The sequence below is a fragment of the Larimichthys crocea genome, chromosome VIII (genome assembly GCF_000972845.2).
Source record: "Larimichthys crocea isolate SSNF chromosome VIII, L_crocea_2.0, whole genome shotgun sequence".
Classification (NCBI taxonomy): Eukaryota; Metazoa; Chordata; class Actinopteri; family Sciaenidae; genus Larimichthys; species Larimichthys crocea.
In genome coordinates this window covers 19,769,705-19,797,586 of record NC_040018.1, presented here as the reverse complement: position 1 = coordinate 19,797,586, position 27,882 = coordinate 19,769,705, and the positions used below count along the sequence as shown (strand labels likewise).

General features: G+C 41.9%; 1 protein-coding gene across 2 annotated transcripts; it reads left to right on the top strand.

Moving 5' to 3' along the window:
* Nucleotides 1-60: 60 nt before the first annotated feature.
* znf710b (zinc finger protein 710b) lies at nt 61-27,790 on the top strand. 2 transcript variants are annotated; one of them, XM_010753339.3, is made up of 5 exons: nt 61-297; nt 20,086-21,657; nt 24,168-24,359; nt 24,560-24,731; nt 25,169-27,790. In XM_010753339.3, exons 2-5 carry the CDS (start codon nt 20,128-20,130, stop codon nt 25,348-25,350), a joined length of 2,076 nt encoding a protein of 691 aa, XP_010751641.1. In that variant the 5' UTR covers nt 61-297; nt 20,086-20,127; the 3' UTR covers nt 25,351-27,790. The 2 variants fall into 2 exon arrangements, with proteins under 2 accessions (XP_010751641.1, XP_010750923.1); XM_010752621.3 differs by lacking the exon at nt 61-297 and adding an exon at nt 17,704-18,486.
* Nucleotides 27,791-27,882: the final 92 nt, after the last annotated feature.

Genomic DNA, 27,882 nt, shown 5'->3' with positions numbered 1-27,882 from the left:
ACCTTGTTATAAAAACACAAGTGTTAATTGATAAAGAGCACACACACACACAGAGAGAGAGAAAGAGCATGTTTGATGGCTGCTGGTGTATTGCACTAAGTCAGCCACATTCCGCCTTTACTTGTGGCGTTGAGGAGGAGCTCAGTTGTTTATTCATTCACGTCAGCCCCTCTCGCCTTCCCTTCCCTCCTTCCTGCTACAACACAACGGGGACCCACCGTTGTAACTGTTTCTTTTTTTTCCCATATTAAAATTAACCACAATCACGTCGCCACCATAAACCGATTTTGGAATCAGGTGAGTTGTGATTTTGTGTCTCTCTTCCTTTTTGACGATGATAAAGAGGTAAAATATGTGTGGAGCGTTGACTTGTCCGGCCCGGCGAGGCGGAGGAGTGTTTCAACCGTAACTTATTAAATTCCTCCTGACCAGGCGAGAAATCGTCTGCGCGGTATGTATGTGCGATTTTTTTTTTTTTTTTTACTGCCTGTGCGCTTTGGACTGTCTGTCTCACCGTGCGCCTTTTTTTTTTTTTACGCAATACTGGAAACAAATGGTCGATGTAGGTCAGCAACTACAGCCAAAATGTCGTCTTTTCTTTTTTTACTTCCACATTCTCTCATGCCACAAACAGATGGCGTCGAGAGAGAGAGAGAGGGGGGATGGAGAGAATGGGGGAAAGAGACGCATAAAAAAAGGGGGCTACACCAGGCCACGTTAGCCCCCATCACTAATCTATATACCCTGCTGCACATACACATAACCCAGCTCTTCATGCCACAGACACGGGAGGCCAAGATGTCTCGCGTAGGCCTGCCTTGAACAAAGTTTTTTGCTGTTAAGTTGTCGGGCCTTTTTCTTTTAAAGATACAGCGCAAGTTTTTTTTTTTTTCTTGGGTAGGTTTGTTTTGCAAAGCAAGATTTTTTTTAAAAGTGTGCATGACCATGGTTTTGCTTTGTGCATGCCGAGTCCACATTTTGATCACAACCCAGTGCAGACAGGGGTGGATATTTTTTTGACACCGCAAAGCACCGGGAAGATGCACTGCAGCACATAACCTGTAGCCCGGACTGCTCGCTCCTCTGTGTGTGTGTGTGTGTGTGTGTGTGTGTGGCCACCACCACCACCACCACCACCAAGTTGGCTCACTCTTTCACCTGTCAGAGATCATTGATAGGTCACAGATATCCTCCACTGCACTAATGAGGGCAGTGCATCTCACACTTGGTTGCTGTCAGAGTGGATGTGAAGGTCTGGGTTATTTTGCACTGCTTCGAGTGCTGTCTTATGGATTTTAAAATGCAAAGTAACAACAAGTAAATGTCACTGCTGACCCCTGTGCATACCTGCCATGCAGCGTCTAATCATGTAATGTGGATGCTGCACTGCATGCTGTGAGGCAGCTGCATACTGTGCATACCAGTTGGCAGCCCAGGGGCCTATAGACGTGCTCTGATGCAGTTCGGTGTCAGTGCACTTCAGTGCCTGGCAGTAATTAAAAAGACATCCTTCCTTTTTGTGGTCTGTGGGCCATCTGATTGATGTGAACGTTCCAATGACTCAGCATCGTTTTGTTTAAGGTGGCAGCGTTGCCATGCAGGTCTCACCGTTTTTGCATTTTTGAAAGTGACCCATTTCTGCCGAGGTGCGTCCTAAAGTGACACTGTGACTTAACTCACTTAATCATCTCGGTGCCAACGGGGAGCGCAGGGCGTCAACCACCTCTGTCCCAACTCATCCTTTTCTAGTGTTACAACTGCCTTTTGTCAGGAGATGCCTAATTCATTGCAGCTCTTTGATCGAGCCGCTCCGGTCTAATTTTGGCCTTGAGTGTTGGTGATGCTGGACTGGTACTTCCTTCCACCTCTGTCTGCTGGAATTGTCCAGCAGCTCATGGCTGCATGGTTGATAGGAGTGCTTTGCCTCCCTGAATGCAGCTTTGAGCCTCCTCTCTGACTTACACTGTTTGATGATAACATCTCCAGTCTGTTTTTTGCTTGAAGGCATCTCGCCAAATATTCATTTGCTTTGCAAACTTGCTGTCTCTCAGCTGGCTGCTATATTTGCTGTCTTCTGTGGTAACCTTGTGTTAATAGTCTGTTTAATCTGCTCCTCCTTGTGATTCTCATGTTATGTGCTCACTGGTAAATAATACAGACACTGTGCTCTGGTATTTTGGACAGGACTGTTTAGTTTGTCGTGTTGAAAGATCACTTGATGATGATAGAATAGTCTTTGACATTATGTATGATGTGCCCATAAATTGACTTAATAATAGTGTGCCGAAAAATTGTCAAGATCAACAAAAAGCATTGGCAAGTTCTCAGCGGTTCGAGCTCATACTTTGTTTGCAGAATTTATGCCTCCAACTTTAACTGTACAGTTCTTTTATTTTCTTGGCCAGCTTGACTTGTGCAGTGATGAATGAATTTCCCCAAGTTTGGATCAATAATGTGTTATTACACTGCTGCTGCTGCTACTACACAATCTGTATGCTACTCGGGTGATCATAAGCCATTCGTCCGTGGATCATCAGCAGCAGCAGGGTGACTGTTGAATGAGGTCCAGCAGGGACAGACCGAACGTCAGGACATTCACAGTATTCCTTTAAAAAAACCTGAACAAATCATCCTACCAGGTGCCGAAAATTAGACACATCTCTTGTAGATGAAGATAAATGAAAATTAGGCTTTTTTTCCCCCTTCTTTTTTTCTTCTCCCCCTCCTCTCTTTATCAGGATGGGGGAATATAGCTGTGGTAAAAGGTTTAGAATAGCTGATGATGGTGTCAGCACATTGCAGCGCTTGGCTGTGCTGCAGGCAGGGTTTTAAAAAAAGAGGCTGATGTTTCTCGAAGCACAAAGGCCTAATGTGTAGGGCCTGGTGGTTACAGCCATGCTGAACAACCTCCAGAGTGTAATGCCAGTTTGTTTGTATGCACTGTTTGAGTTTAATGTGTAGGCCCATTTAAAACGCCACAAAACCCAGTCCTTCTGGGGTGAAAAAAACCCTGCAGCGCTGATTTGTTGGCAGAAAGATTTTGCTTTGTGCTGTTAAGCTGGCTAACAGTTTCATTTATATGGCTGCATATGGAGTCGAGCAACATCGTGAGGCTGACATTTTTGGTTTTAGTGAAATATCTTGACAGCTGTTGGATGGATTGCCACGAAATGTGATCTAGATAATCATGGTACCCAGAGGATGGATCTAACTGACTGATGTGATCCTCTGACTTTTCCTTAAGTGCCACTGACAGGTCAGAGATTTCACTTATTCTCTGAAATATCACAACTCCTACCTGATGGACTAACATAAAATGTGGTACATAGGTATTCATGGGCCCCAGAGGATGAATCCTACGGACACTGGTGATGTCGCCACATTTGTGGTTTAAGTGAAATTGATCCTTTAATCTTTTAAACTTATTATAGTAAATCCCATCAGCCTCAGATGTACGTTGTGTTTTGTGCTAATGAGCTAAGATGTTGAACATAGTTAACATTATACCTGTAGCCTCACAGAGCTGTTAGCAGGAGTGTAAACTATTATTTATAATATAATTATTTATGCTTGTTGGATGTTAGAATCCAGACAACGGGTAAAATAGCTGTGTGTGTTTGCTGCTGATAAATAGTGAAGAATTGAAAAATACAACTATGAAGTTTTAGTTAGTCTTAAAGTCTGCTTCCTGGAGTGTATGCAGTGCAGAGCGTGATGCTTATTAGGTGCCAGTCGTGTCGGTCAGTTTTTAGTCTTGCTGCTGGTCTGGCTAAACATTGTCCTTGCCAGCTTATGCTGTGTGAAGTTGTTACTAGTTGTCTGGTGAGTCAGTTTGTCAGTGCGTCCTGCTCAAATCTGCCAAATACTCTTTGTGAAAAAGGTTAGCCGTTCGACTCATTTCGCTGCAGTTTAACTGAACATAATATCGTACAATCTGTTACTTATTTTATAGCTGGAATTATTTGTAGTTGAAAGCTGGAGTATTATGTCCTCATGTAAACACGACTATCTGCTCCTCATTGTTTTCTCTTTGTGTCCTGATTATTAGCCTCTGCATTGCGTAGTGATCGGATCATAATCATCTGAGAATAATAATGGTGTTGTGTGTAGTGAGCGAACACTTCAAGTCACATAGGTAACCACATTCGGTGTTACCCTTTCAGCCTTCAGGTCTCTGCAGGCCTCTGTTCACTTAGCTAACTACCACTTTCCGGCATAGTGTAGAGCAGTGGCCTAGTTCATGCCCTCTTGAATGTAATTCGAGCTGTGTGTGTGTGTTTTTTTGTGTGTGCATGCATTGTGTATATGTGTACGTGGACGCCTCTCTGTTTTGTCTCTTCTCTTATCGTCTCTGTTTCCCGTTCTCTCATTCCCTCTCTGTCCTTTCACACTGTTCCCGTGTCTCCCTCTGTCAGTCCTGACACTGTGCAGCACTTAGGCCAGTGATGCTGGCATAGTTACCTCAGTACTTTTGCAGTTACTCGTGTATGTTTCTACACCTCTGTGGAACAGACAGTGTTATTCTCGAGGGAGTCAGAGACCGTACAGCCATTTTACAGTGTTGCTTTGATTGACACTTTGTGTTGCTCAGCCATTACTGCTGATATCGGGTTTACACGGAGACTGTGAGGACTAGTTGTGCTGGAGAATTGAATCAAGAAGTTGCTAGTTAAATGTCTTTTGCAGATTACAGTGAGTGTGAGAACATAGGGAATAATCAGAGGTGAAAACTTAACAACTGAGGATAAAGATTTGTTTATCTTGTGTGTTTAAAAATCTATCAGGAGATATGGCATTATAGATTTTTTTTAAGTCTCAAATATCAATATCGGCATCTGCCTCGAAAATCCAGTATCTGTTGAGCTGCCTGTAACACAGATAGATCTATGGCTGCCTGTAACAGCTATTTTCACAGTTTATTATTCATTTTTGTTCAAAATAATGACACATGCCCACAAGCTATCAAATCCTAAAATAACAAGTAAACAAACATATTCATATTCACAGCAACCTCTTCACAACTTGCCTCGGCGCATGCAGTCCTCGGTCAGCGCTGCCGGGTTCTGTCTGCAAGATGCTGAGAATCAGCTGCACATGTGATGAAGGAGCCTACAGCGCCACAATGCAAAGCATATGAACTCACATTGAAAGGAGGCATTTAATCCAAAGTGCTGCAAGATGTAAAGCTGCCTAAAATATATGCTGATGGTAGATTTAGTGGCAGTATTGTATAGTTATATGGGAGTAAGGCAACATTTCCAACTGCTGCTTCATCTGAACTGCTTGTCAGATCAGCGAATATCTTCCCCTGCTGAAGTGTCCTTGAGCAAGACACTAAATCTCAATCTCGTCTCTGGGGGCGCTGTTGTGTAGCTGATCTCCAACTGGTGAAGAAAAAGTAAAAAGAGAAAATGTCCCTACAGGGATCAATATAGTGCCAGAACATTAATCCCGTTGTTTAAACTCGCTTTATAAAAGGACATTATATTCCTCCTATGCGTTGAACTCGATGTGTGAGAGAGAAATTGGTTTGGGGTTAGAACAGAGCAATGAAGGAGTTGTAAGGATGGTACTGGAAGAGAAAAGATAAGAAGGAAGTGATGGAAAAGGGAGGGGGTGGGGTGGCCATGTATCCATGGAAACATGAAGAAAGAGTGATGGGAGAGAGAGGAAGAGAAAGAAGTGATGTAGTTTGAAACTGTAAGTTGCAAAGCTCTGGAACAAAATGGTAGGCCCACAGCAGCGTTTAACAGAGAAGCAGAGCCGACGTTTATTGAGATTTAAAATTGGTGTCTTTTCTCATAATTCCACTCACGGTGATTGTGTTTGATAGCTTCATGCCTTTATATTTTATTATGCTATTCTAAGTGAATTTGTAACACAAGGGTGAAACATGGTAGGAATAAAATGAAATCTGGGACTGATGTTTTAATGCTGGCAGCTTGGTTTGGATTGATGACCTCGTAAACATTAAACAAAACCAGGCTCGTCTCCCTGGATCATTTCATATATAAGAAAAAAAAGAGGATTTGAACAGTGGGACACTGTGTGAACGTGTATCTCATAAGTCATATAGACCTTTTTCACTCACATTTCTAGAGAGTAAAGATCAGATGTTACCAGGAACACAAACCACGTGTTTTGGGAATTTGGGACTTTATTCCCAGAGGGCAGTTCTTTATAAATATATTATACTGTATACTTGCCTCAAGCTCTCGAAATAGGCTACTTTTTAAATGTGCCATTTACACCTGCTGTAAGTTTTGATGACACATTCATAGATGGCAGTTTCATGTGTGTTTCAGATCAAAATGTAAGGCAGCATTGATTGTTTTTCTTTTTACTGGCTTCCTGTCCTCCTCAAAAAAAGAAAATCTATGAAAGAGTGGTAGCACTTAACCCTCTCTCCTGTTCTCTGATACTTTCATACTTTTCTTAAGTCCAGGGGAATTTGGAGAAAAGAGTCAGAGGTTTATGTGTCACTGAACTACAGGTCAATACAGTCTGACCCATGTTCATCACTTCGATTCTACCGTGTGAAATGCCTATTTCTGTGGCAGAGCTGCTGTCAATGTCTGCTACATGTGTGTTAAGAAGGAAGGGCTTCCTCACTTCACAGTGTTGATTAGTGTGAGATCCAGCATATTTCATAATACTGATGTTAGTTGTTATTTTAGGATCAAATTATTAACAGAGATTTAAAGTTCATGCCTTCAAACCTTAATTCATACATTTTACAAAGTAGGGTCAGGAGACGGGAGGTTATAAAGATAGCAAATTAAACAATCAAATATCTTTCTCCAGAATGACTGACCCCACCTTTTTAAAGCAAAATACAACAAAGTGTCAAGCCGAGCCTACAGTACAGCTTCTGTGCAAGCTGCACGATGAACCATAATGGTGTCTGTGAATGTTTTAGCATATGATTCACAATATTTTCAGTGTGAAAACATCTGCATTTGTTATAGTTGTCCACTAATTTATGCAGGTTTTCCCCTTAGTTTGTTCCTTGTCTGTACAAATCTGTTTTTTATTATCAGGGTTCGGTAATCTATGAATTTTAATTTCAACCCAGAATGATGCAACTGTTCGTGGTGAGTCCAATATTTACAAGTATTTACTATTACTTTAAATAGTGCATGGATATACTGTATCTACATTTCTGTAGCAGTCACCTCTATCAGTCGGCAACACTGTCACTTTAAACTTAGCCAGTTATTTTTTGTGTGTATGTAACAAGTGAACTGGTATGACCTTTCACATGTAACTACGAGGGCAAATGGAAGTTCAAAATATCCGGGAACAGGCGGCTGCAGGTCAACAGTATATGTCACATGGAAGTGGTACACCTCATCTGTCAGCATCTACAGCTCAGCATGTTTTTCTACTCTAAACATAAAACTAATAAACATAAAATGTGTTTTGGTTAGTTTCCTTTCCTTTCCTTTTCCTTTCCTTTTTCCATTTTGTCCTCTGCTGTTTCCTATAGGTTAGCTTCAAATATTTTTGACCATTCAAAATTGATAGAAGTGGACATAAATTGCGAGAGAATAGCACTTTATGACGCCAAGATGTTAGGTTTGGGGACCTCAGTATGCAAAGATAAATGCATCAACATTTTAGAATCTGCAAAATGTGTACTGCATGCAAAAGACTGCATAGGTTTTGCACAAAGCTGCATGGGGTTAGCATAAAGATGAAGAACCTTTCCATTCAAATATTTTAGGGTGAGAGGTCAAGGGACCCCTTTTTGAAAATGGCCATGCCAGTTTTTTCAAAATATAGCTCCTTCTTGACAAGGTAGCATGGTTGATAACTTAGGTCTTCTGGTTTCATATAATACCAGTATCTTCAGCTTGACCACTACAGCCACTGAAAGACAGTAATGTTGACCGAGACTCTAGATGTCCTAGTGGAGTTTAAGATTTTATCATCAATTGTGGCTAATTTGTTGTTTGTAGATGCCTAAAAATGAAATTTTAGGAAGAGAAATAAATCTTAGATGATGTTAAAATATGCAAAATGTAAATTGAATTCCTCTTTGGCAAACTATCCCAGCCAGAAAAGCTGAAGTGGACATAAAATGATTGCAGTTGTATTTTAACCAACGAGCACTCACGTTCATATTTGTGTTTAATTGGCAAGTTTGACAAATCAATCAATCAATCAGGGTCTGTGCAAAATACATGAAAGGTGTAAAAGGCTGAAATATTCCTGGTTTGTTCAGACGTCTGTCCTGTTTTATGGTCACACTCCACCCATATATCATCGCTGACTGCCTGTCCATAGCTGACAACACATGGACCACCGCATAGGAATTAAGGAGAAGAGACTGTGCTGAACCACTTGGAGCACTTCCAATTTTCACACTTAATGCACACCTCAACCATTGCGGTAGAAACTGCATGTCAATTAGGTTTTTTCCATTGACCCGGGTCAGTCCGCTTTAGCTGCGCTGCTGTGGTTCTGCTTGCTGACAGGACTGAGCAGGGCCGCAACCCCCCTCAACAGAACCATGTCGTCACAGCCAAACGGATTGGATCAAGATTGTGATGTCATATATAAATGAGGAGAGTGAGACGGAGATGCATTTAACATCAGCCTGAGCAGAGCTGATTTTTTTTGTTGTTTGAAAGAAAACTGAACATGTAATCAACTGGCCTCCTGAAAGATTGTCACTTGTCACAAGCAGCACTGAATCAATCATCGAGAAAATAAAACTTGAGGCGCTATTAGATTAGGCGACCAGCACTTTGTTAGATGCACACTTTCTTTCATTTGAAATATTGATCATAACACCAGCTTGAATGAGCTGCACACTCAGAGCTGATTCAGACCAAATCGGGTGGAGAAGTTGAAACTGTATCGGTTTTTGGAGAAGCCCAACCCAATGTCATGTCACGGTTGTCAAATCTCCAATCAATCCAGTAAAACGGCTTCACAGTCGACCTAAAATATTACAGAAACCGGGCACTATTCAGGCAGAATTCAAGGTCCAAACCATGATACTCTCCCAGTTGTGTCCTGGCTTGGTTTATTTTTGTGTACCCACTGGTGGTCGAGAGGCTTGGGACAGTGAATAAGGGGATTGAGTGACGGTAGCGAGAAACCTGGTGATTCCGAGAAATAAAACATTGTATACAGAAGTTATGTTCAGCACAAATAAACAACCCCACACATCGCCACACAAAACTGGGGCTAAACACAGCAACACCTGATTTGCTCTGAACACCTCAGCATGTTTAACTCACTAGTTGTAACTATCCTGATGTGACTGCTGACTCGTTATTTCTTCTTTTTACTATTTTGCTCTTTGGCTAAGTGCAACTTTTAACAAAAGAGGTGATGTTCGACCAGTCGACCTTTGTTGGCATTAGTTCTTTGAGGTAAGCTCAATGTGTAAAGGCCCTTTCACCTTTCAGAGTTGTCACTTTTGAAGGAGGGCAGGCAGCTCCAGGTTTTGTTGTTTTTGGGCTCTCTGGCATAAGAACCGAAAATAATGGTCGTGCTGTTCCTCGTGCCCTAACGGCTAAATTAGTAATCCAGACTCAAGACAATTTCTGTGGCCTAAAGTGGCATAAAATGACAATTTATGAAACATTCCCACTCTTTAGCTATCTCATTCCATCCATCCATCCATTTTCTTATGCTTATACAGGGTCGGGTTGAGGTGGCAGCAAGTTAAGCAGGGTGTTCCAAAGTTTTTGATAAGGATCATTTAAAATTCGTTATTAAACAGTTTGTGCACCAATCCAACTTTTTCTCTACAATTACTCCAGAGTATGGGACAACTGAGGTGTTGATCTGAAATGAGTGAATGTAGCTAATAGAACACTAGGGATGTAACGATACTAGGGATGGGCATTCGAATAAATTTCTTTGATCGATCATCAGGAAAATTAACGATCAATTATTGATGAATCATTATTTTTTATATTAAAAGTGCAATAAAAATACAAATACAATGTTTTTTCCTCGATGAAATCTTTATTACAAGAAGAACAGTCCAACTCTTATGGCAGTTAAGCCCGACGTTCAGTGGTTAAACTTAATATGCGGTGCGGCGATCATATTAAACAATAACTTAAACATAATAATACTTTGGTCAAAATGTACTTAACTTAAAACCGAGTCGAGAAAGACGGGGGAAAGTAAGGGAGAGATTACGTAAGAATTAATTACTTAACAAAGCCATAAAAACCAACTAGTAACTCCCATACAGGCTACATTGGTGATGGACGCCTAACAGTAACTTCAGCACCAGCCTACTGATTTTTGTTGCGAAAGATAAGCATGTTAACGTGCTCTGGGGTCAGACGCGAGCGCAGCCTGGTGACCGTCAATCCAGCAGCTGAAAACACCCGCTCTGAGGGGACTGACGTTGCCGGGATGCACGGGTACCTCCGTGCTAACTTGGCCAGCCTGGGGTGCACTGACGTTAACCAGGGTCGGATGCACGTTGTTCAAGTAGTACATCATTGGAGTCGTGGACGTGTTGTACTTATACACGGCTTCGCAGTGTTTGCAGTAAACTTTGTTATTTTTTTAATTCAAAATGGTCCCACGCCACACTTCACCGTGACCTCTTCATGATTAATTTTGAAATCTACGGAAACTCGCAGGTAGCTGAGTATACTGTTTTCTAAGTCAAATATCGCCCCCGGTTGGTAAAATGTTTTGCTGCCACACAGTGAAACTCATTGCATTGCTTTAAGACTCACACTATACAGCACCTTTTATTTAATACCAATGTTTGATCGATAAAATTTTTTTTAAAGTGATCGACACAATTCTTAACGATCAATTATCGATTATCGATTAATCATGCCCATCCCTAAACAATACACTCAACTCTCGATTCGAGTCACGATTTTTTGTTCACGATACGATTTTTAAAAATCAAAATGAGCTACAGACAAATTATGACCAAATAAAATTATTATATTTATTATACTTTTTATTTGTAGGAAAAAAAATCTTTTACAGAAAAAAAATCTTTCTTTACAGAAACTCTCAAACAGTTTGTGTTCTCTTATAAAAAGTGCAACTTACATCTTAAACAACAAAACACATGACAAATATCTCCTTTCTTTAGAAACAATCTCACAGTAAACTGCTGTTAACTGGTGTGATGTGCAGTTTTCGCTCACGAGGGGGCATAACCAGGGCTCTAAATTAACTTTTTTGATCACCAGCCAATGTGGCTGGTAAGTTTTGTACACAGCAATAAAATAAAAACATTAAAACTTGCGAGCAGCACGCATCAATTTACACAGAGCACCTCGAGCGGGTGAAAGCCAGACACAGAAAAAGCAAAGAGATTCCGGTGGATTTTCAAAATAAAATACCCCGTGCAAACTGCCGGTCGTAAAAACAGACAAAAGCGAAACTAACTAACTACGTAACATAGTTACACATGTAGAAGCATGTTTAAAAGGGAAACACCGGGAAAATGTCCAAATCTGATCAAGTAAACAGTCTGGCGGGCTAAGCGTTCAGTCCTGAAACACTCCCGGTGGGGTTTGAAGTCGCGTGCAGCACAGACCAAATACGGCACGCTCACGCAACACGCCGGGAAGCCTGTTTGACCAGTGAGAGCACGCGCTGTGCGGGTTCCCATTCGCCAAGAATCGCGATTCATTTTTTCTGTCAACTGATGCGAGTCGTCACGCATTTGTACTGATTTTTAATCGTGTCGCGATGCATCGTTACATCTCTAGGAAACACTGATTTATTATACGATTACACTGCTGAAGAATGTATTTGATGTTGTCATATGGTGTTGTTGATGTTGATTGGTCACATCTGGCCAATACCCGATCCGCTTTAAAGGTCAGTATCTACGCTGATACTGATCCGGTGTATGGGATGAGGGTATCAAAGTTTTGTGTTCCACGATACTGAATGAGACAAAAAACACACAAAAAACTAAATGTGGCATCGCTCTTTGGTGGAAAATGATGAAATTTATCACTCAAATCTTTACGCTCTTTGGTGGAAAATGATGAAATTTATCACTCAAATCTTTAGATTTGGTGTGACTAGATTTTACTGTAGATATCAGTATATCTAATGTCCATCACGTATTGATTAATCGGTTTATATATCAAAACTCCAGAACTTGCCTAACAGTCATCACATTTTAAAGTTTTCCTCAGAATCGACGTAATCCAGTGACAGTTGTGTGTATATCTGTGAGTATGTTGCAAACAGGGACTGCTAATAGCTCGTTCGGCATAGTTTTAATGGTGCCACTTTGCCAAAATGTAAACAAATATAGGCTATAAAAAACAGGGCTCAAGTTGTAGCCCACAACGTACTTGAGATGAGGGGGTTGTTGGGTTGTGTGTGTGTGTGTGTGTGTGTGTGTGTGTGTGTGTGTGTGTATGTGTGTGGAGGGGCACATTTGATTTTGTCTGAGTGTGTGCATGTGTGTGTGTATCTGTGATAAGATAAAATTGGCCAGAAACAACAGTTGAATTGTGCCATTGAGCATCTGAAGGCCTTTTAGCTGTGGACACATCAAAATATAACCTGAATGGAGCTGTTGTCACCCTATAATGAATATCATTGATGGTTACAACTGATACTGGTATTTTATAATGTTAGTGTGTGTGTGTGTGTGTGTCTGTTACGGACGGAGGACCTGAGAAAACCAACAATACCTTTTTCTCTTTTTCTTCTTTTGCTGCAGCCATGTTTGTGAAACCACAAAATAGAGCGAGATAGATTTTGTGCTCTTTCTCCCTCACTCGCTCCCTATTTTTTTTCTCTACCTCTTTCTGTTTTTCTCTCTCCAGCTCTTTTCCCCTCCCCCTCTCTCTGTTCCTCTTTCCTCCTCTCTCCCTCTTTCATTCTCTGTCTGTCTGTCTCTCTCTCTCTCTCTCTCTCTCCCTCTTTTTTTCCTCCTCTCTTGCTCTCGGTTTCCATCACGCTTTACCCCTCCCTCTCTTTGCCTCTCTCTCTCTCTCTCTCTCTCTCTCTCTCTCTCTTCCTCTCTCACGTTGCACACTGCCCCTCCCTCCCTCTGTCTCACTCTCACGTTGCTCTCTGCCCCATCTCTCCCTCTCTCCATTTTTTGTGTCTTTTCTCTCTCTCTCTGTCTCTCTCTCTTTCTCTTGCTCTCCCTCTACATCCTCCCCTCCCCCACTGCTGCCTCTCATTTTCTCTCTCTCCTTTCCTCTCTCACTCCACCATTTCACTCACTCACTCACTCCCTCCCTCACTTGCTCACTCACTCCCCCTCCCATCCCTGTTCTCTTTATCTCCTCCCCTCCCTCCCCCTTCAATCCCTCTTTCATTCCATGCAATCATCTGTTCTCTCTCTCTCTTTCTCTCTCGTTTCTCTCTCTCCCTCTCTCTCTCTGCTTCCTCTATTACGCCCCCATTTTGTCCTCTGCTCTTTCCCTCTCTCTTTCTTTCCTCCATGTTCTCTCTATCCTGTTGTTTATCACACTCCCCCATGACATTTATGATACAAACTTTATTAAAAAAAACAAAACAGTTTTTTCGCACAGAAACACATTAGGGACAGAAATGGTTACAGTTATACAATAAAAGCCATATATTGACTAAATATACTATATATTGACTAAAAGCTTCTCTACACATCGTTACATATTTGTTTCTTATTTAACCCATCCATCTATGGTGCTATTTATCGGCCTCTGTTATACACATTAACTCAAATTTAACTGCATGTCTCTTCGTAACAATCTGCCCCAAAGCTAGCCATTACCCCAACATGGTGGTTGCTTCTGTTTGTCTATATTCAACAAGTGGCTAACTTGCTGTGTAACAAAACAACCACAAATGACAGTCATCATCCTCAGGGGAATGTAAACTGGATGAACCAGGTGATTGCTTCACCTTTCACGTTCACAGAGAAAGATGGCCTCAGAAACTGAGCCACTCCTTCTGCACAGCTGGATCCTGCAACTGCTGGTAGTTTGCTGAACTTTTGTTTGCGGCTAAAATGCATATGATTTTTTTTGCTGTTAGGACTTTGTGTGATATGAAATGTTTTCAACACTGCAGAGGTGCAAAGTGAGAGGATGCGTTATTGGATTTTACAATCTACAGTTCAAAATCGGTTCACTTTTTATTTCCAAACTTTTAGATGAATTCAGCCACTGTTTGCACCACTTTTGGTTTACAGCTACAACAGCGAAGCATTTTAAAATCACCTTTTCATATACGCACACCTGTTTATCGGCTGAACATCAGTATCAACCGATATTTGCTTAGATTGTTGCTGGCAAACAAAGTGGCATTCTTAGATGTCAGTGGCCAGTGTTTATCTGTGTCATGCTAACTAAATGCTGTGTTGTTGTTTTTTCCAAAGTGGATATTATCTATTTTTGGACACTGGTACAAATCGCATGCAAATACCTTCTGAATGTGCTCCATGCACCAAGCATGGACAGTGAGTCTCAGGTGAAAGAAGAAAAAAACTTGCAACAAAGCAAACATATTTTTGAGCATTTCTTTAGTTTCCCTGACACAAAAGTGTGAATACATTACTGTATATCGGTATCCGCATCAACCCAGAATTTCTCAATAATTGCGTCCCTACTTTTTCACCTAATTCATGATTATGACTGGCGTCTTCTTCATAGCAATGATTACAGAGGCTCATACCAATTTTCGTACTTTGGAACTACTTTGGTCATAACATGACCTGATGATTCATCAACAATAGTTTCAGATGATCTAATAAGTACCCAAATATTGACAATATTTTAAATATGATCTGGCTTTGAATTAGAAGTTACATATGCACCTTTTATACAGCAGAAATATGGAGCCAACATGGCTGCCTGCAAAGAATACCATAGACAAAGTCTATCCACAGGTCAAAGGTGGCCAGCTCTGTTCACCTCGGTGTGTTTTATTCACATATGTCCAGAACGAGATGAGCCAGACAGCAGTTTACACCTGGCATCAGAATATATCTTGGTCAGGTTTCACTTCCTGCTCCCATTTGATTTTATCTGTAGGACTGTGGCTGCTGCAAAAAAAAAACAACCCAGAGGCATAGAGCTAGAGAAGAAGTTTGCTGTGTCTAGTCGGTGCCTTGCATCAGATGTGTTGTAACTCTGTTGAGTTTGTTTTGGCCCGCACAAATCTAAACGCGTTTGGGAGGTTTAGTGTGCCGTATGCATGTACTGCAAAGTAATTAGATCCCAAATTGTTTTTTTGTTTCTTCTGGGTAAAATCTTCATGTTTAAAGCTGTCTTCCTCTGATTAGATCACGCACTTTAAATGCTATGATGTGGAGTTTTGGTACAGGTCCCAAGAGAGCTCTTCTAGTTGAGAAATCTAAGTCACACCTCTTGGCATGTTGTGTAGCTCTGTTGAAGAATGGTCCGTTTAGTTTCCTGTTAATAGAAAATGTCTCTTGGTGAAGATGAGAACTTTTTTGTAACAGTAAAGCAAAAGTTTAAATAATTGAAGATGAAGGAGCTGTCTGTTTTTGATTGGGAGTTCAAAGGTGAACTATGTAAAGGAAACCAATTAAAAGAGCAGTGAGTTGTCCAGGGTTTCCTTTCTTTGACTTTTTGTCACATCACAGGCCGTGCATGTTTTAGCCCATTATGTTATAAAATCAATTTACTTTATATTTTACAGACTATATATTCAGTGGAAACAGCTTTTGTTGTTCTGTGCTTGACTGGGTTGTGAATGACAGGAGAGGTGGGTTGTGGCATAACCATGGAGGGTGTCAACTATTTGTGGAAAGTTTTATTTATCTAGGTGAATACATGGAAATCAGTGAGGCTGAAAGTTGAGGCGAGACGCTCCCCCACGCATCATGTCTCAGTTCTTGCAGTATTGAAAAAAATGAATGTGCACAACACATGGAACAGAGAGATTTCATCTAAAAGTGTATGTTTTCCGAACTTTTCCGAACCTTCTCATGCTCATCATCCACACTGAGACATTAGAAGCAGAGATAATTATTAGGATATGCATAGATCTGATGTGTGATCAGTGTGAAAATTTAGATTATTAAGTAATAAAAATTTGATTTCATTTTCCCCAAAATTGCAACTTATGTTTATTATATCGAAGCATTGTTTTAGAAAAATAAAAATACTGGTTATGCTGGATGGTTTTCACATTAAAACATCTGGTGATTATTTTCTTGAGCAATCGATGTTGAAGAGGATGTCAAAACAAATGAAATATTTGAATCAGTTCAGTGGGATGTCTGTAAAGGTCTTATTTTGTCCTAAACCAAAGTTATTTTTTATCATTATTATTTAGTTAACCATGGTAAAACCATGGCAAATATTCAAATGTTAGAAGCAGCATTGGTTGTCTGTTAATGTTTTGTCAATAGACTCAATCAATAAATGGTAACTAGGCTATTTGTGCAAATCTAATTCATGTTTATTCAGTGAGTCAGACTGACCACATGTTTCCTTTATGTTTCAGGTTGTAATCAAATAGGCCTTTGTGACATCCTTAGGATTGACTTAAATCCTAGACTAGAAGTTTCTCTAGGTTTTGCTGACCATCTGATTCTGGTTTAGATCTTTCCATTCATATCATCGATTTATTGAGGCGATCTGTTGTGTCTTTTTACTTGATGAACATCAGGTGGTTCTTCTTTATCGTCCCTGCGCTACAAAACAACAACAGCATGGAAATGGACAAAGCCAAAGGAACCCAAAATAAACATGTTGCTGTTGTTCACAGAGGTATCCTCTGGATGTTGCTATAGTTGTGCCTGATGGATCTAAAGGAAAGGGTGGTCACTTAAGGTAAAGTGACTATACAACATAGAGAGCAGAGCACACACCTTCAACATACACTACCTGGGCCTCATTATTAATGCACAGCAGCATCTACAATTACTGTCCATTTACTCTTGGCAGCTCCTGTTGACTCACATTGTCTCAGGAAAATCCAGCAGAATGAGCATTTGATTTGAGACCCTCCACGCATCTGTTGACCCCAACCAAAGACAACATATTGAGTGTAGGTTTTGTGTATGTAATGTCTTTGGGAGGAAGTGTCGCTCAGTCATTTGCTTATTTGCGGTTTGCAGCTTGTGTCATCTCGGTTTCATCATTGGCGCTGTAAGCATGACCTTTGTGGACTCTCAAGCCACGTTTGGACACCGTCTCACAGCTCCACGCCTATTTCATCTCTCCTTGCGTCCCTAATTTTGCTGGTGGTGCGCCAGTCACGAGATGACGTGAAAAGAGATGAAAGTTCTTCGCACTTGAACCTTGATGTTTCCTGAGGTGTGTCAATCAGCATCCTGTGTGTGTGTGTGTTTGTGTGTGTGTGTGTGTGTGTGTGTGTGTGTGTGTGTGTGTGTGTGTGTGTGTGTGTGATTGAAGCAAGGAGACAGGGACACATTGGCCTGCATCACTGAGAGCAGCACAATACCTTTTATTCTCTCCCTTAACTCTCATTTTATCTGTTTCTTCCCTCCATCCGTCTTCCATTTCTTCTTATTCTTTTACCGCATTCTGCTCCACTCTTCCCATCCCCCTCTGTCTCCCTCTCCCTCTCTCTCTTTCTCTCTTTCTGTCTCTCCCCTCCACCCCTCCCCTCTCTTTTCCTTCAATATTCTTTCCTTCCACTCCCTCCTCCTCCTCCTCCTCCTCTCTCCATCTTCTCTCTCCATCTTCTCCCTCCTCTGTTCAATTCGCTCATCCTCTTGTCAGTCACCTTCCATCTCTTTCTCTCCCTCTCTGTCTCTCCTCTTCTTCTTCGTCTCCTATCACATACTTGCATTCAAGTCTGTGCACAAAACAATCTCCCAACACTTTTCTGTACTCATAAAGCTCAGTTGATAAATGGGGGAGTGAAAGATATAAAGGCACACATAGAGACAGAGAAAGAGGGAGATACATAGAGGATACATGGAAAAGGACTCTGCGATAGATAGAGCTACAGGAATAAACAGATAAAGGAAGAGAGACAGACAGGGATAGGCAGAAACAAAGACAAAGAATGACAGACGGAGATGGAAGAAAGGAGGGCGAGTGAGGCGGGAGGCAGCCTGGTGGATCCATAATTTCAGACTGATATGATGTTGATTTTATTTTTGTTGTTGGTGTGCGTGTGTCTTGTGACTTTGAGGTGACTTAGTCCATTTATCACCAGACTATCAAGGAGCCTCTTGTGTGTCAGTGATATATGAGCTGCTCTCTTTGTTTGTTTGTTTTTGTTTTTTTGTTTGTTTGTTTTGAAACCTTCTGGCCACATGCTCATTTGTCTGAAGAATATCTGTTTGTTTGTTTGTTTGTTTGTGTCTGGTCTGTGTTTGTGCTGGTGTGACCAGAGTCACTACCGAAACTGTGCTGGAGAAGAAGAAGAGAGGGGTAGAGGCGGGCTGTGTTAAGCCCCGCCTCTCCTCATCCCGCACGTATAAATAGGAGGCGAACAGAGCCTATTCTCACTCCACACTTGCACTGAAGAATGAGATCCTTAAAGCACCTGAAACCTCACAGCAGGAGGAGCGTGGTGAGTTTATTGGCTCTCACTCGTAGCATGTTAAGTGGTAGTTCATTGAGGTGGCGGGCAACGTGGGCTGATCACATTCACGCTTGACAGACAGGTAGAAAAACCTTCAGTGGTGCTTCAGGTCTCTTGTAGATTTCATGATTTGTTTTTTAAAGTTGTCTGTTTTGCGGATTTCTGATTTCTCACACATTTAAGATTTGTCTCTGAAATGACCAGCTCCTCTGTTTTTCATCTTTCTAGTTTTTCACAACTCTTTCTTCATTCCTCTCTTTCACTCGCTCGCTCGTCTGTTTCACTCCACAATTTCTTCTTTTATCTTTCATTCTGTCTGGCTTTCATTTTGTCATTTTCTTTCTCCTTCTGTCTCCTGGTTGCTCACTGCCTCTCCCTCCCTCCCTCTGTCTCTACATATCTTTCTTTCTTTCTTCCTCTTTGACTGCTGCCTCACTCACCCTCTCACTCTTTCACTCCGCTCTCCCCTCCCTCCCTCTCTCTCTCTCTCTCTCTCTCCCTCCCTCAGCCTTCCTCCTTCCCTCCTGTCTCCCCTCCCCTCCCCCTTCTCCTTATCTATCCTTCACTCTCCCTCTACCTTTCATTTTCTCTTTTTCCCCCCCTCCCCTCCATTAGACTCTTGCCTGCTCTAAGCTCTCTCTCCTGCCTCCCTCCCTCCCTCCTTCTCTCTCTCTCTCACTCTGTTTTTTCCTTTCCCCCCTCTGTTCTCTCTCTGCTCTCCTGTTTTTGTCTCCTCTTCTGCTTTTCCATTCTTTTTTTTTTTTCATTTCTTAATCTTGCTCAGTTTTTTCGTCCTCTTTTTTTTCCCCACCTCTTGCACTTGAATGTGTGTGTTTGTGTGTAGATCAGTAGGCCATCTAATCCTCCACAACACACACACACACACACAAGCCCTACATGGTTAGCACACTGGATTAGGATGATGTCTTGTCTCAGTCACTATATTTAAAGGTTTGCCTTCAGTCTTGATTTAGGTTGACTTCTTGTTGCAGAACCATTGATTTGGGACAAGGGTTGTCTCTGTAGGAGGAAATGTTCTCTGTTTTTTTTGTGTGTGTGTGTGTTTCTCTCATAGTGATACAATAAAGACCTCTTCAAAATCAAAATCAGTTTTTTCCCTGTCTCTTTCTCCTTCTGTCTCTCTCGACAACCGTGGCAAAGAGACACTCTGATTGGATGATGAGCCTCAGCACCTTTTTGTCCTTATTGGAGCACTTTTTGATGAAGGACACATTCTCATTGGGGGGACAGTATGTTGTAGTTTGGCTGGTGCCAAATTACTGTCATTGCTTTTCTGCTTTTCTAACAGTTTAGATTGTGGGGCATTTGGTGTGTCCTGTATTGACAAATGTGGGCTGTTTTTTGAAGTTTTGTTTTTGCGTCCTTTGTTTGCTTCTCTTAGCCAATGTTGTTCACAAGTTAGAGTTCAGAAATTGGCTGAAACAACAAAACAGACCTTTAGGTAAACTTAAAATGATGACAGAGGATTGAGTCAATTTGCTGACTTAGTCAGATATATATTTGTCAATTGCTTCCTTGCCGTGCTGATGTCTTGGCTCTCTGTGCTTGTGTCTCTTTCTCTTCCAGGAGGAGGCGAGCCGGCGCCTGGGTAGATGTGAGCCCAAGGTAATGGCCAGGCTGGTGGACATAGGCACACAGACAGATCCAGTAGTTGTGCTGTCCTTGGCCCAGGCTGCCGTGCTAGGTCTCATCTCCCAGAATGAAGTGTTCGGAGCTACCATTGCACCTAATGGCTTCTACACAGGCGAACCCAAAGAGTCCCCCGCACCACCAGTAGACGGAGTCGACTACGAGTACGCAGACCAGCTTATCGGAGCCAACGGAGATTACCTAGGAGACAACTTGGGAGAAGACGGTCAGATGCAACCCAGCTGCAGTCAGAGGAGGTGGCAGCAGGGCCCCCCTCAGCATCCAGATGCGAAAATGGTTGTCCCCGATCGTCACAGTCTTCAAGGCGGTGACGTGTCCTCGTCCCATGTGAAAGGCGAAGGGGTAAACTCTGGAATGTCCTCCTGTGTCCACATGCTTAACAATTTGGCACCCAGAGGTGGTTTGGTACAAGTGGATCCAGCTACCCTCAGAGGCAACAACAAGAACTGTGCAGAGTGTGAACGGGAAGCGTCCAACCAGCAGCAAGCCAACACACACGTTCACCCTCCTCCCCCCCAGGTGGGCCACAGAGGAGGGGAGCAGGGTCACAGAGGACTGCAGGGCCAACGCCCTATGGGCGGTCATGGTCGAGGTGGCAGAGAGGATGAAGAAGATGTAGAACACCAGGGGAGCAACATGATGAAGCCCACACAGCAGGAGGAAGCTATCAGCAGCTACTTCCAGACCAGTGAAGTGGGCAGCTATGATTCGGCAGAAATGGGCATGGGGGGTGAGTACGAAGACGGCAGCCAGAACATGATGTGGACAGATGGGAGTGGAGGAGGGCAGCACCAACAGCCTCCACATCCCCAGCCTCCTCGTCGGCATGGCGGCCGCAGAGTAGACCGGCTAGATATCAACATCCAGATTGATGAATCTTACTGTGTAGACGTGGGAGATGGTCTTAAGCGCTGGAAGTGCCGCATGTGCGATAAATCATACACCTCCAAGTACAACCTGGTCACACACATCCTGGGCCACAACGGCATCAAACCGCACGCTTGTCCACATTGCGGTAAGCTCTTCAAGCAGCCCAGTCATCTTCAAACTCACCTGCTGACCCATCAAGGTACGCGACCCCACAAATGCACCGTCTGCAAGAAGGGCTTCACACAGACCAGCCACCTGAAGCGACACATGCTCCAACACACTGACGTCAAACCCTACAGCTGCCGCTTCTGCCGCCGCGGCTTCGCCTATCCCAGCGAGCTGCGAGCGCACGAGGTGAAGCACGAGCGCGGACGCTGCCACGTCTGCTCGCAGTGCGGCATGGAGTTCCCCACCTACGCCCACCTCAAACGCCACCAAACCAGCCACCAGGGCCCCCACACCTTCCAGTGCACCGAGTGCAACAAGTCGTTTGCCTACCGTAGCCAGCTCCAGAACCACCTCCTGAAGCACCAGAGTCCGAGGCCTTACACCTGCTCCCAGTGCGGCCTCGAGTTTGTGCAGCTCCACCACCTACGTCAACACTCGCTCACTCATAAGGTACCACCGCCGGACATTTCCGCTCCCACCCAAACCTCCTGACTGCTCTAGTTACAGACACACATCAATATTACCTGTATCCATTAGACTATCAGGGGTTTTGTCACGTAAAAGAAATTGATAGTAAACAGACACACAAAAGAGGCACTAACGGATCACCAAAGGGAGGCTACCAGACCTCTGTTGTCCAAAGGCCTCACCTCAGTTCTTCGTCTGTCCTTTACTCACTGAGATCTGGGTGAAGTAGACAGGTAAGAGCACTGACCTGGCCAGGCTTCCATACTCTGCACAGCTGTACTGCGTCCTTGTGTGTCCTATTTTTGTTGTGACTAAAACTTCCTTTGGCCTGTGTCCTATTCTAATGTGGACTAACTAGCACATACCTGAATGTTGATAGTTACTTCATCGACATACTTTTTTTTTGTTCATCTATTTAACGCTTTTTATCATTGTAGCGCTAACAAGTCTGGATCAGGACGTATCCTCATTTTTGCAGCTTGCACCTTGAGTACAGTTAATCACCCATTCACTATTCAATAGAGCAAGCTTCAGGATGTGTGTCCCGGGGACATCATCAAGAGAGCTGAGCTTCTAGCTTTGAAAGAGGTCTGTTCATGTTAACAAATCAGGAGTGATCTGCTGCCAGACAATTCTCCTTTAAGCTGTAAAAAAATCCCTTTTAAAAATCTGTTTTAATTAGCGGTGTCTTTTACATAAAATGCAGTTTGCCCTGCCCAGATGTTCACCTAATTTATACTATGCTAGTTTCATCTGCTCTTCGACAAAGTGAAGTTAAAAAATAGTCCAACAGCAAAGGAAATGAGAAGTAGACTAGATACGGCCATTCAATGTTGCATTTTGCAATACGGAGTGTTTTTATGCTCCTCTTTATAGTCCTAGTCTGAATTAAATGTCTGTAATTGCTCGGTGCCCTCTGCCTGTGATACACACATGCATGCAATTACTCACACACACAGGTGAGGAAGAGGGAGATACTGAGAGATCACAATTCATTTAATATAACAACATGACTGTATTCCTCCTCAGTTTGAGGCCTTGCTGATTGGTTGTCGTTCTGAAATAAGGTACATGTGTCATCTTGACATTTCTCTGAAGCTGCATTGTTCATTTCAGCAGAAAAATAGATGGATCAGAAGATTCCAGCTATTAGAAATCACACAAATGAAAATGCTTACTTTCAGGGGGACAAAAATAAGCTAAGCTACACTCATCATCGAAATGAGAAAGCAGTCAGTGATCTCAGTGGAGAGGATGTTCTCTTTTGTGGCTTGTATTTGAGCCTGCTGTCTGCTCACTGCTCCCCCTGGTGGATAACAGTGAAACATCCCATTTGTTTGAGCAGACAGTGGCTGGACTGATAGCCCAGCAGATTTGTCTGCTTGTACAAACACAGTCTCTCTGCACGTAGTGACCTGTAATACAAAATTCAGTCATCTCAATAACCCAGAGTCCAGTTATTCAGACCCACCTTTGTGTCCGCTGTCATTGACTGCAGAGTGTACGGTGAAGCGGCACATTCATTTATACAAGCTCAAGGCCTTAGATCCTGTGAATTGTCTGCTCTTGTGACCTGTTTTATGTTCATACATTTCACATGTGGTTGAAAGTATTACAGGAACAAAATAAGAATACGCAAAGGGCCTTTTCTTTTTTGCTCTAATCTCTTTTGGTACCTACAATAGCTGCTGGGGCTTTTCATATGGTCAAACAAATGAGCAACATCTCACTGGCAGGGTGTGAATACAGATATGACACTGACATCTCAAACAAACTGTTTCTTTGCTTTCATTGCACAATGTTACAGCAACAACTCAAAAAGCTGCCCTGTGTATTAGAGTGAGGTTTCAAACCTGCTCTTTGGCCCGCATGTTTGAGAGGTTCATCAAATGAAATGAAAATTGGATATTGGGTTACAGAAGCATAAATGAAGAACCAAATCAAGATAAATGTGCCCCCCCACCAACAATCTCAGGAAGTATAAGGTTTCCATGGATTCAGTTACATGTGGGCTACAACTTGAGGTCCGGTTTCCTAGCCTGTATAGTTTACATTCTTGCAAAGTGGTACCATTAAAAGTTTGCATCTATCACTGGATTACATCGATAAAAACAATAAGTTATAAGTTTGTTTTTTTTCCTCTGATTTCTAAGCTAATTTATATATGTTAATTTGTGATGCACTGAGATAATATTCCTAGAAAGTATCAAGTCACACTGAATCTGCCAATATGTATATCATGTATGTATGAATGCTTAGATTTGACAGAATTATGTCATAGAGACAGAGTGCAAATGTTTGATACTAAAGGGTTTTAAAGCATGCACCTCTCCCTTTCGCCTCACAGTATTTTGCCTCAGTCTCACCCTCTGCATCTCCTCTTTATCTTTCTCACTCCCCCCTGACAGTTTGAATATCTGTGCATTAAGCTGCTTTTTGTTTCACTTTTAATAAACATATGTTTTGAATCTCCTTCTGTTCAAACTCTGCAGGGGATGAAAGGCCACAAGTGTGATGTGTGTTCCCGGGAGTTCACCCTGTCGGCCAACCTGAAGAGGCACATGCTCATCCACAACAGCGTCAGACCCTTCCAGTGTCACGTCTGCTTCAAGAGCTTCATCCAGAAACAGACCCTCAAGACCCACATGATCGTCCACCTGCCTGTGAAGCCATTCAAATGCAAGGTGAGTACAAAAGTTTGTGAATGTGAAGAGGAGAAATGAGAAAACATCTTGCTTTGAAGCTGGTTACATACTTACATATCTTTTTTTTTTTTTTTTTTTGCTGCAGTGTTTTCATCATTAGCTACGATCTAGAAGTAGCTACTTATATTGACATATATCTGTTCATCAATCTCAATATTTTTGGATATCTTTTTTTTCAGGTATGTGGCAAGTCTTTCAACAGAATGTACAACCTGCTGGGTCACATGCATCTCCATGCCGGCAGCAAGCCCTTCAAGTGTCCTTACTGCACCAGTAAGTTCAACCTGAAGGGAAACCTCAGCCGGCACATGAAGGTCAAGCATGGCATGGACGTCTCACCAGAGGGACAAGGTGAGGCCTGCTGCACATATTGTCACAAATTACTTCATAATTTATTCCACACATCTTCTGATCATAAATCAGTTACCGGCCTGCGTTTATAAATACACACAAATTAAAATGATTTTATATTGTATGTTATAAATTATTAGTTGTTGTTAAGAACAAACCTTGAGCACACAAAAACAGACTTGAACCTATCCTGAATATACCACATTCTCTTGGACCTGAACATCAACCACAGCCTGCTTCATAATAAGAAAAATGTGATGTTGCTATTTACATTCATATAAAACAAAGTCAAACATGACGTGCAACCCTAATGGATAATGTTGGCCCACGAAATTCTTTAGCAAGTAAAAGAAAAAACAGTGATTGCACTTGGTGTAAAGAAGAAGGCAGCTGTGGAAATGGATTTTCTAATGCTTTTATTTTTTTGTATTTTCCAGAAGTTCTTCCAGAAATTGAAAGCCAGGGGGAGTATGAAGGACAGAACTTCAGCTTTACATCGCCAGACAATATGGACAATGGTAGCTCCCAAAACCTCACTAAACTCACCACAGCAAACATGGAGGACATGGAGGAGTATTACAATTTTGCAAAGGATACAAGCAGCTACACTACACCATGAATAGTGATGGACCAGAGAACATGTTTGTTTTGTTTTTGTTTGCTTTTTTGAAAGCAGAAGGAAATTACAAAGTTGTTGTCAAGGCTTTGGGGAACACTGGGGAGGGGGTTTTCATTTAGTTTTGGCCTCCTTCCAGAAGAGCCAGAACTGCCGGACTCTGATGAGAGGCCGTGAAGGAGATGCACTTCAAAGGAGGCATTTCAGCTCTGTTGCTGATCGCAGAGACACTGAACCTGTTCACGCGGTCTGGAGCTCCTTTTTTGGGATTACTGCGCTTACAGACTCAAAAGACTCTCACTGGCGGACAGTTAAATCTGTATGTTGTGTGTATGTATCAGTTATTTGAAGAAAAAAAAAAAGAAAGAAAAACGTTGCAGTTGCAGAGCCATCAGTTACATTTGATGTGATAGAGATTTGTTTACCATTTTGCCATTTTTGTCATTCACAACCAATGTATGCCGTTATATTTTTGACTGAAAGTGCCAGCTAGATACACTTGCAACCAAGCTTCCACCATGTCAGCTATTTACTCACTGTATATTGAACTTTTGATACATAGTCACAACATATTCATAGGTTTGAATGCTCTTACTAAACAGATCCTAATTGTAGTTACCTGTTCCTGCCCAGTCCTCAGTTTAAACAGCCCGGTTGTTCAGTTCTTTGGTGCTTATTGGCACAGGACATTGTAGCCAATGTTGACAGGGCACTTACTATCAAAGTTGCTACTGTTCCCATGCCGGCTGATACCAGAAAACAATGTTACCGACATGTTAATTGTACAAACAATTCTTCAACATGCAGTGTGTTTACCCACAGTTTTTCGTTATACATGGTTTAGCTTTACATTAATAATCTATCCCGTGTAGTGAATATACTGCTCTAGTTTTTGAATTATTGAGTGAACAATACAAAAGCACTTTTTCATTGAGACCTGTCATTTTTCTGTGAAGACTGTCAGTAACAGTAAGAGTGAACTCGTTTGCCTCAAGGAGAAAAGCAGGGGGGGGAATAAGACCATAGGATCTTCCAAACCCCCATAACGGCAATATTATTAAATACAAACTGATATACTGACATACTGCTTTGTCAGTAGGTTTTTTTAATTTTTTTTTTTTAATTGCAGTTTTCTTGATATGGATATTTCACAGTTGCCAGTTCAAATGTGAATTGAAGATGTGCAGTTTGTACGGAGAATCAACAGTTTGTTTTTGTTTGTTTTTTGTTGTTGTTTGTAGTTTCAGCACTCCAAGGCTGTTTTCACTTCACTTTCAATTCAGTTCATTTCATTCAGAAAGATATTTCTCACCTCAATGGAAAAAAAGGACTGAAAATGAAAAAAAAATTCAATCTGTAGATTTAAAAAAAAGAAAGAAAAGAAATTGTTTGGAGGTCCTGGTTACTATTTGAATGGTTGAATTGTAAGTGGACTGACCCTAGTCCTGCTATTCATTATTCTGTTTTGGGGAAGACAGTCAGCTCCCCCTGTCCTGCCATGCAGGTCAGTCATGATATGCACACTAAACCAGAGGAATGGTCTTCTAGTTCTTTTTTGAAATGAGGAATATCAAACTGAGGCCTCATGGAAATTGACCATGAATTATTTAATAAAGGTTCTCTAGTTTAAATGATGGAGACTGGTGTTTTAATCTGTCACTGTTTCAGAGGTTAATCCTCACCGTCTGATATTTTTAGCCATGCTGGGATGGCAGTGTCATTCTCTCACTTCTATATAACTATCTCATGTTGACTGCAGGATGGACCTGCAAATCTAATGACATTCCTATCAGCCTCAGCTCTACTTCACTTTATTTTATTTTTTTTTAAGTGTGCTAAGATGCTAAACTACAGTAATCTAATCTATCGATTACTATGGTAATCATAATAAATGTACTTGCTTAACATCAGCATGTTAGCATTTTCATTATGCATGTTAGCATGCTGACATTTAGCTCAAAGCACCACTGTACTTAAGTACAACCTCACACAGCTGCCAGCCCGGCTCTAGACTTAGTTTTTACTCTGGCTCTAGGGATGGCAGTATCTGCCGGTCCACCACTTTGGTCCAGACTTAAATATCTCAGCAACTATCAGGCGGATTGTCTAAAAAGAAACATTGCCCTCAGGATGAATTGTAATAACCTTGGCGATCCCCTGACTTTTTATCTCGAGCCATCACTGGGGGGAAAAGGGACAATTTTTCTATACCATGCCATACAAGGAGTACCTGCACACTGGAACCACAGCCCCTTTTTCATTTTATTAGCTCAATCTCAACCAACTACAGGAAAACCCACAGGAAGAAAAGTAGGGAATATAGCAAACATATAATCATTTATCATCACATGAATGGTATCCCTCATTTCCATCCTGTGGGTATTTGAGAACTGTATGTTGGTCGACACTTTTGCAAATAAAAAGGGAACTTTAGGTAAAGTTACTCCTGTGTTGCTGTTTTATTGTCTGTAGATGATTCCAAATTCCAAAAATGTGAAATAAGATGTACTCCCACTGCAGAAATCTGCAGACAGA